Genomic DNA, 10,806 nt, shown 5'->3' with positions numbered 1-10,806 from the left:
ATTTACCGATTGAGGTGGAGTACAGGATTAATAATTAAACACTGTTTTTTTAACACCTGATATGAACTTTTCAATTGAATGGGACAAGTATGCTGTAAAACGCTTTACTTCCCCGTTAACGGTTGAAATTATAAACGTCACTCAAGAATTCCTACTACTAGATTGCAAAGCTGGTAAAAAACCCCAAAAAACTACACCTATCATTTTGTTCTCGCTTAGAAAACAAACCCCGGAAACAAGCCAATCACGCACTAGCACTCATTCATCATGTCTCCTTCACTATCAAGTTTTATTTATTGCCTGATTATGTATTAATTTACCATTCATCATGGGAACGCTACATTTTTTTGGATCATATGATTGTGTCCAGTGCACAGCTCATACAAAAAGAGCGGGTACTTTAATCTATAAGGTCAGCAAGGACATGGCGCGATATGATGCCACGTGCGTCAGTTCTGTCTATCAATTCTTCCTGTATTATTTTGAGCCCATTCATTGCCCACAACGAATAGCCCAGGCTAATTAATACACATATGTAAATAAGATGAATGTGTAATTTTCTACAAAAACTATACATAATTACTACATTCATAGATGTAGAATAACTGTAACACAATGTACCTTTTTACGACACCCAATTACTTTTTACGACACCTAATTACTTTTTACGACACCTAATTACTCTATTACGGCAACAAGAAAAGATACGAGACTCGCTTGCGAGAGTAGCGTCATTGAGCGTTCCATGTTCGAAGTATCTATTGCTATCAATATAACAACTGTATATGTATATAATTCCAGTGGTCTTATAGGTCACAGCTGGGCAATGCTGTTTGCAAGTGCTGGTTACAATGTCTTCCTTTACGACATTGATGCGTCACGTGTTGCCATAGCAATGGATACTATCCAATCATCGCTTCAAGATTTAGAAAAGAAAGGATTGCTGAAGGGTAGTCTGTCAGCTGATCAACAGTATGAGTTGATCCAAGGAGTTGATGATTTAGCTTTGGCCGTCAAGGGAGCTAAACATGTACAGGTAAGGATATAGTTTTGGACAAAACAGCTATGCATGTAGATACACACACCGACACACACACACACACACACACACACACACACACACACACACACACACACACAAACCATAGGGGAGTGTAATATTTTATAGATTGTTGTTTTCCTGGTCTACAGACTAAATATATTAAACAACCAAGCTTTTGACTATATATTCCTACCTGTAAGGAGAAAAGAGTATATTTCTACGAGTATTGAGATTGATACATTTGTAGCAGCAGGATTCGTTATCATGCACTTGGTGCCTGGCTATGAGAGCATGCTCACTAGTAGACGTCTATTACCATAGTAACCCGAGGGTACATAACGATACAGGGGGTAATATGGCGTCTACTGGTGTCGCCATAACAAAGTGTACAATATTCTTTCTACACATTTGACATGATGATGTATATATTTATTTTTAGGAATGCGTTCCTGAAGATTTAGAGTTGAAAAAGAAAGTGTTTTGTCAGATGGATGAACTTGCCGAAGACTATACTGTGTTATCATCATCTACCTCAGGGTTAATACCATCTCTGTTTACAGAAAACTTAAAACATCGTCAAAACTGTGTAGTGTCACATCCGGTAAGCCATTTCACAATATACGTCACAATGGCCATTCATGCCAGCCGGGGGGGGGGGGGGGGGGCTGATACCTCAGTTTTCTGCCCCTTCAACACAAATAAAGTGTTGACTCATGATTTCTTAAGGCGTTTATGTTTGACCCACCTATATCTGCATGTATGATTTTATCCCCATACTCAGGACAAAGCTTCCGATTTTAAATATTGTTTATTTTGGCTACGGCTGGTCAGTTGTGTCCCGGCGTAATGTTTCCGAGACCCAGTACTGGGCCATCATTTATATGAACAGTAATAATTTGAAGAGTTTATGTTAGCTTTGTATTTTGAAACTTCCAGGATACTCGTGCACCATTCTCCTGTCGAAAATGCCCCGTTATTAGGTTTTACTCTGATCTATATCATAACAGTTTAAGAAAATGTACTTAAAGAAATTTACGTCAGTAGACAGTTTCAAAAATCGAAGTTGTATGTAATCAGAAACTGTGAACATAATTAAGATTTCTCTCTCTCTCTCTCTCTCTCTCTCTCTCTCTCTCTCTCTCTCTCTCTCTCTCTCTCTCTCTCTCTCTCTCTCTCTCTCTCTCATTATATATTTGTAGACCAATCCACCTTACTATTTACCCTATGTTGAAATAGTACCAGCACCCTGGACAAATAAGGTGGTCGTTACAAACACCAAAGCATTGCTTGAGGAGATTGGTTTAAAACCAATAGCAATGACTAAAGAGAAAATTGGATTTGTCTTGAACAGAATTCAGACTGGTATTAATATGGAATCTCTGAGACTAGTCGAGGTTAGTATTAGTCATGGTTATCCAGACTCAACTGCGGGCTGAGCGATGACTTCTGCTGTACTGTAGAATCTGGAAAAACGTTGTACACATAACACAAGAAATAGTGATGAATATTGACTTGGTAAGAAATTGGAATATAAGGTGGCAAATGTCACTAGACTCAGAAAGTTTTACAGAAATCATGGTATAAACGTTTTGGAAACCTTTGTTGTGAACCAAACCACTCTTAGTAGTCAGAGTTTCTACCATGTGAATTTACTACATAGGTCATTTTGTGGGGCAGCCTCTGCACGCAGCCATTTTGTTTTGTAATCACTTATGTATACGTAGCATACTCCCAGGGTGTCTCGGCGGCGGAAGTCAGACAGTCCCAGTGTAGTCTGGGTAACCGATACTTGAGTTAGTATAGGAGGCATATGTAAATTTATTTAGATTTTATGCACACTCCGACCGTAGATGGCGCCCCACAATGTTAATCATTGCCTTTATTTTGATCAGATGAAAATATTCAATGTTCTGAATATGAAATACGATGATATTTTTGAATTAAAAATTGAATAATTCTAAAATCATTGATATCACATATATAATATCATTACTCCTCACTTGATTTAATTGACCAATAGGAGGGAGTGGTAACACCTGAAGAAATCGATATTTGCATGAAATGGGGACTCGGTATGAGGTATGCTGTCATTGGTCCATTTGAAACAATGCATCTAAATGCCGACGGTAGGTGGCGTATTAAAGGGCAAACGTTTCCATTGGCGCAGACGCAGAGCGTTCATTTAATAACAACTCAACCTACAAAGCGATCACTTTTGAAATGTTTCAATAATAAAATACTGTTGCATTTCACAATAAAAAATTGTAAGGATAATATCATATAAATACTTCTTGAAATGCTTTCTGGATAATCTTCCATATCCAGTGCATAAAATGCTAATGGTGGCACGTGATCTTTATTGTCCAATCAACACATTTTTCTTATTACAATACAGGTTTAAAACGGTACTACGAACTGTACTCTCCGTTATATTCAAGTATTGCTGACGACCTTGGCCCCAAACCAGCATTTGAAGGACCAGCGATTGAAAAGATGGCAGCAACCATGGAAACCAGCATGCCATTGGATACACTGGCACAGAGACGTCAGCTAAGAGATCAAAGACTCACCGCATTGTCAACTTTAAAGAAAGAATTTCAAGAAAAACTACAGTGACTTGGGCAGGATTGTTGATAATTCTATAGATATACAAGATGACTTGTATTTTGTTAATCTCTTGTATATCATTGATAAATCATTGCGTTCGATGCAGTTTCCCTAAATAAAGATTATTATTACATCAAATACAAAATATCATATACCAAAAATTAAAATAAACAAATTAAAATGTAAATAATATCAGAAGGAAAAAAGGTCAAAGATACACGACACAATCGTGTCAACTAAAAGCTGTAATGAAGAATTCTGTAAATATTACAAACGACGGAAACTTGAAATTAATGACAAAATATATACAAATTTCAAGCAAACGAATCAACTGAAAATAAGTTATATACTTCAGCAGCTCGGCCATATACTGTTTCAAATAGACTGTTGATAAATCACGTCCGTTAGCCACTATTTTCCACTTATATTGTTACGTTGTTGAGTGTCTCGCATGACTTTGGTGAAATGACTTCCTTTTTTTCTTGCTATGTCTATAGACTAACAACCTGTTCCTCCTATGACATTTTCTGACTGGAAAATATCTCCAAATATGAGTTTCGGAAGAATGAATGAATGAATGAGCATGCAAATGAATGAATGAAGGAATGAATGAACAATGAATGCATGAATGAATCAATTACTTTCTGTAGGGCAATAATATACTATTGTTAATATTATTTACTGTTATTCCAATTACAGAAAAATTGATCAATTCCTCGTAACGCGTTGTGCCTTCTGATGACGTCAGTGTTGTTGGCAAAGTTCAATTGGTTTTGTAATGGATCTGTTTGTTTTTATTCCTTATCAGTGATGAATGGTTCTGCATGCCGGTGTAGATGGTATCTCCCGTCTTTCAACATATTTGATTTGTCCAACGGGAGATACAAGCTACACCTACATGGAAGAAAATAAACGGCCATATAGCCTAAGAATATGTGTATCTACTTTCCTTGGAATAGGCCTGGTGAGCCATTTTGAGAAACGATGACACAGACAGACGCACACACAGACAGAGAAATATCACTAAAACATAACCTATACTTCCCTCACTGAGGGTAATAAAAGGTTAGGGTCTTTATTAGCTTTTCAAATAAATCTCTTGTTCTAATACAAGGTAAGAAATTGCCTATTCCCTTTAACGTAAACATCTCTTATGAATATTCATTCTTCAAACATGAATATATTATTTCTGCTGACTCCCATGATGCAATAGCCCATAGCAAAGATACTCTATAAAGGCACAAGAACAACTCTCAGACCACTCGACAGTTTTCGGAGAGAGTCTAAAACAAAGGGCATTTTTGAAGGGTAAGCGTGACAGTAGGGAGAGGGATTAAGAGCCCCATTCACACCTAATACAATAGGTGTTGCTAGTCTGTTTGTTAGTGGTCTGAGATCAACTTGACGTATCCCTGAAATCACAAGCAATTGTTGGTGATATAAAATAATGAAATAACATTTTTAGAAAATGTCTTTATTTCCTAGAGTGGTGTTCCCCTTTAAAGTGGCCATATGGATGAGGATTGGGTATTTATTTTGGAATTTTTAATTTATAAAACAATTTTATCATGGCTTCCTACTTGAAAAATCAGTGTGAAACAACATAGACCACGTCCTTGTTTGTAACTAAATCAAAACATTAATAATATGTGACAAATGTTTATTATTGTATGTACAATAACAAACATTTTACACATTAAAAAACAAAAACAAACAAAAACAAAAACATTTTTAAAAGCTTTTTGCACATTATTGAGTTACAAATACAGACTTCATCTATGTTGTTTCATATCAATTTTTCAAGTAGGAAGCCATGATAAAATTAATATATAAATTAAAAAATCAAAAATAAATACCTAATCCTCATCCATATATGGCTTTATTAGTCTTGGGATGTTGACTTTTTATTTAAATGTGTTTTCAGATGTAGTAACAGTGTAGCCTTGATTGCCATGTATATATTCAATATTGGAAAGACATCAAAACATTCGTTGTCATGGTACTCGACAACACGATACAAAAAATGAGAATTTTCAAATCCTGGCTCCTCTGTGGCACATTTTGCTGCTCTTCCAACCAACTGTTTCCAAACATGTGCTCTTGTTAATAAGATGGTATTTTGCCCATGTGCGGAAACACTGTAGAGTATATGATGAGTAGTGGTACTGAAAGGGGCGTGTTTTGCAGCTGCAACAAACTGACATATCATTTCCGGGTGCGCTGCTTCTGAGTCACATCGCCTGGCCTTATTCTGAAAGTACAAAAGTAGAAGTGTTAGGGCACTACACAAATACTTTTCAAAGTTTGCCATGGTGGCGCTCTACTTCCTGTCTGTGTGTACTTTGGGGGTATACAAGTGTTATTGTCAACTCTACTATGCTTTTTCATGGTAGGGGAAAGGCATGAGCCAACACTGGGTCACATGACTGGATCACATGACTGAATTCTAGACTAACAGAAACATAGCAAGTTAACAATTGGCCTTTCCAAAATTGACCATGCTGGCACTCTACTTCCTGTCTGTGTGTACCATGGTGGTGCTCTACTTCCTGTCTGTGTGTACCATGGTGGCGCTCTACTTCCTGTCTGTGTGTACCTTGGGGGTATACCTGGTATAGGTATAGCAGCTTTCCTTGATGTCTGAACAATACGAAAACAGTACAATGGGGTGATGATACCCTCAGTTTGAGCAATGGCGCTGTATTCATGTTCAATGTTTAATTGATAAAAAACTCTATTTTCATACATTAAAACTGATGTCAAAGAACTTACACTAAAATCGTGTTTGCAAGTAAAAAAATTGCGAAATATTAAAATTTTTTAAAAATATTTGTTATTGTATATTATTGTACATATGTACAATAATAAACTTTGTACGCACTTTTTTGCTATTTGTAATTTATTGAGTTACAAAACACGATTTGTTTGATGCTGTTTTACACATTTTTTTCAAGTAGAAGACACTAGAGTTGTCTGAAGAATTAAAAATCCAAAATAAATACCGCATTTGCAATCATTTAATAATAATAATAATAATAACAATAATAATAATAATAATAATAATAATGATAATGATAATAATGTGTGTTTTTTTTATATAACACTTTCCCACTTTGTGCTCAAAGCACTTTACAATTATTACCCCTGGCATGGATCTATATTGGCACAATGACCCTTTATATTTCTTCAACTCCCTGAGGAGCATACAATTCATTGCAGCCTTTATAAGTGCATACGATTAAAGCATTCACATTGTAGCCTCTATCCTACCAGGTCCCCAATTATACAGCTGGGTTGACTGAGGCACAGTCGTGGTTCAAATCTTGCCCAAGGACTTCAGCCACTCTGAAACAAAAGGCAGCGACTGGGCTTGAACCTGCAACCTGCAGATTCCAAGCCGGCCACTCTAACCATTCACCCCTCATGACTCCACAACTTTAATATTGAAAAGAAGACATACCTCTGCGAATGTCAGCACTTTGTAATTATGCAGCATGTCTGATGGGTAGTTGGGTCCATCATTGACAATTCTAACTTCCACATCAGTTTCAGCAGTCTGTTTTAGCCCACACATAGCAAATTGCCTCCGTGTACTTCCTTTGAATCTAAAGAAAAAACAAAGAGGTCTCTGTATTTCCCCAAACTGTGAGTGTTTGACTAAATTGTTAAAGCAAACACCACACCAGAAAATAAAAGCATTTTCGTCAACTTTATATTTTGGAGAGCCATTTCATGATTTCACAGGGATGGCCCTCACTGGACTTCTTGGGAGACAAGTGTTTATATACTTAAAGAGCTATCCAGTATAAATAAAGATTATTATTATTATAAACTGGTAAACATCTACTTACTTTATTTGGTAGAGTTCATGAGGGACTAATTCTTCATTCTGGAATAGAAATGATAATAAGTCATGCATAGCAGCAGTGATTGCATTCTCTTCTGTACAGCTACTATCCTCTTGGTATACCATCAACCACTCTGAGAATACAGGTGATACTTTTCTTAAGTATGTCTTTGGTACATCTTGAATAGCCTATTCATAAAAGACAAACATGTGAAGGTGTTCATTATAGCAAGAATAGGGATATTCCAGACTGCAAACAAGAAATTGAGAATACAGCGCCCTCGTGCATGCAAGAACTCTGTTCTTAAAAGAGCATTACAGCAGGTTTTGATTACTGATTTTATGAAAAGGTACACTGGGAAATAACATGGAAAATGATATGGAAAATAATATGGAAAATAACATGGAAAATGACATTGAAATTAATATGGAAAATAACATGGAAAATGCCAAGGAAAATAACATGGAAAATGCCAAGGGAAATAACATGGAAAATGACATGGAAATTAATATGGGAAATAATATGGAAAATGCCAAGGAAAATAACATGGAAAATGATATCGAAAATAACATGGAAAATCAGTGGTAACATTATATCTGGCTGTATTTACACTACAGTGCTCAACTACAAGTATTCACTTAGGCGTCAGAAAGAATTTTGAACAGCACTCCAAGAGGCCAAATTATGAAATCTTTTATCTTTTTTTATCAGAATTTGGTGTTTTCAGTGGCACCTTGGGTAAAACAATATTTGGAGATTTATAACATCAGATGGTGATGGAACAAAACAAAAGAATATCATAATCTAAATGGTTTACTTACCATGATTATGGCATGTAAACTATCATATGTCAAATTCTTCAGTTCGATATGGGATGTTGTCTCCATGACAACCACTGCAACCTTACAAAAGTAGGAACCTGTAGTGAGGATACAGTTACCAGAAAGACAAAAGATTTCTTGGTTTGGCCACTAGGGGTGCTGTTCACAAGGAATTTTACCACTCATTCTCTAACATGTTCCCACTTGTACTCTTCTATTAATGAATATGCCTAAAAAATGTTTGGGTCCAACTACCCCCCCCCCCCCCCCTGTTCTTCCCATCTGTAATGCTCTACCATATTTTCATACTTGCAATATAAAACAACATATGCCAAGTCCATGTTTGTAACTCAATAAATTGCACACAAAAAAAGTGACTGAAATGTTTTATTGTACATACAATAACAAACATTTCACTTTTTTGTTTTGCAATTTATTCATTGAGTTAAACTCTTTTTTCCTACTCAGTATACAATGAATTACAAGAAATTCCATACATTTTGAACAGCGCTCCAAGTGGCTAAACCATGAAATGTTTCAACTTTTGTTTTTATAATTCAAGTGCTTGTGAGTTTATTTGTTCAGCAACTTTCAATTCAACTCAAGTCAACTTCAACTGAGGTGATGGTGTATTGAAATGCATGTTGTCTAAATTGCAAACGTAAATATGAAATACTGTCTGATATAATAATATGAAGTATTTTTCAAAGAAAATTTCAAAAAAAAATTAAAATTAAACTTAAAATCAAATTTGTAAAATGTAATTAAACTTTTATTGAAGAATTACCTGCGAGTTCTTGGACTATTTCGTTCTTCACATCTTCACTTACAGTTATAGTACTAACTTCAAACTTGTTAATTTTGGGTGGTTCGAACGTCCCAGGCTCTAGTAGCCACTGCATGACAGGCTTGAAACAAAATCGTTTCAGATATTCCTGGGTGATGACATTACCAGGCAAATTGAGATTCGACATGGCATTCCGAGTAAATGTGGAAATGAGGGGAGGAAATTTATCGCAGTGCCAATGTAACATTGTCGTTTGTTCATTCGTCCACTCGAATGCATACAACTTTTTATGATATGTTAGACGAACTGGACAATTTAATGTGGAGCAAGAACTGTGGGAATCCGAACTGGAGTCAGAGGAATCCGAATCAAATCCGGTCCAGTCACGTTTTGGAGAATAGTCATCCGAAAATCCTTTAAATCTCTTACTTCCGGGTGGTAGACATGTAGACATTGAAGGAAAAGCCTCGTCGATGCCTTCGTACATGTAGTCACCATTTTCTGCGGTCGCCATATTAAATAGTCTTTGACCCCCTTCCGGTGTTCTCACAATAACAATGGAACTAGGGTTTATGGTAGAATCAATGCTACCGCCATGCAATAAACGTACATGCAATAAATGTCAAACAGCTAGCCGCTTGGTAAAGCACCTTCGAATGTACCGCCATCTTTGTTGTGCGCGGTGCATCATGGTGATTTTTTTTAGCGCCACACACGACAGTACCTACACCGTCTTTTTTTTATTGGGATTGGACTCTGAGACACACTGGGAGTTTGATCGGTTCATTCCCAAAAGAGCACAACACCCCAAATTATCTTTAAATACACAAAAAAACTATTTTTTTTAAAGAGAGAAGATTTTATTGAAATATAGAATGGCTACAAATTAAAGGCCGACGACTTGAGCAAGTCTGTTTACGTCTAGCTGCAATGGATACAGACAATTATGACGTCATCAGCCAGGGCTTATCGGAGATTAGACCACGCCCACAACAGCCAATCTGTCAGTCTAGAATGGATAGAGAGTGTCACAGAAAGATACACATCAGTCAACTGCTTAGAAAGGCAGGTGAGGGCGGAGCGACACGACGTAACTTTTCAGACTCTCGATAATACTATATAAAATCATTGACATTCATATCTGAAAATGGACAGAGTTCAGGCCAGATATACATATATTATATAAAATCATATAACAGCGTGAATGTAGTACAATATTAAAATAATCATGAACAATACCACAAGTTTTGTCCCACTTCAAGTTATGTATGCAACTAAAACTATGTTATCTTAAGCTTTCACCGACTTTGCTTTTGAAAATGATTTAGAGCGAGCATATTATACACTGGACTAAGTGTGTTCTGCAATTCTGTTTATTGATTTTCAATTTAAGAAAAAATAGTGGGGAGGGCCGGAGTACTAATTGAAATGTATAAATATGTATATCAATGTGCCCCTCTTTGCGGTATACATTTGTTTGGAGTTGGTCTTATATGGGTGGGGGGGGGGGGTGTAACTGTGATAAATGTACAGGGCCGTAACATTTGACCTTACCGTCGAGAACGGTAAATGATCCATCGCTAAGAGAGCGGATTAAATCATGGCGGTAGAAGGTTAGATTCCTATGGAAATATTATTAACAATATAGCGATTCTTATGCCATCGAGGGCAAGGTTTCATGTAAAGCCCCCCCCCCCCCTT

At 36.5% G+C, this 10,806-nt stretch overlaps 1 protein-coding gene across 1 annotated transcript in view; it reads left to right on the top strand.

Moving 5' to 3' along the window:
- The window catches only part of LOC144450103 (lambda-crystallin homolog), a 6,362-nt gene extending 2,704 nt beyond the window's left edge, over nt 1-3,658 (top strand). The window contains exons 3-7 of the mRNA XM_078140671.1: nt 802-1,036; nt 1,482-1,643; nt 2,242-2,436; nt 3,063-3,168; nt 3,438-3,658. Coding sequence (XP_077996797.1) covers nt 802-1,036; nt 1,482-1,643; nt 2,242-2,436; nt 3,063-3,168; nt 3,438-3,658 — 919 coding nt within the window. The remainder of the gene's footprint in view (nt 1-801; nt 1,037-1,481; nt 1,644-2,241; nt 2,437-3,062; nt 3,169-3,437) is intronic.
- The last annotated feature ends 7,148 nt before the right edge of the window (nt 3,659-10,806 follow it).

Source organism: Glandiceps talaboti, chromosome 19 (assembly GCF_964340395.1).
Source record: "Glandiceps talaboti chromosome 19, keGlaTala1.1, whole genome shotgun sequence".
In the NCBI taxonomy this organism is placed as follows: domain Eukaryota; kingdom Metazoa; phylum Hemichordata; class Enteropneusta; family Spengelidae; genus Glandiceps; species Glandiceps talaboti.
This window is presented reverse-complemented; position numbering and strand designations above follow the sequence as displayed.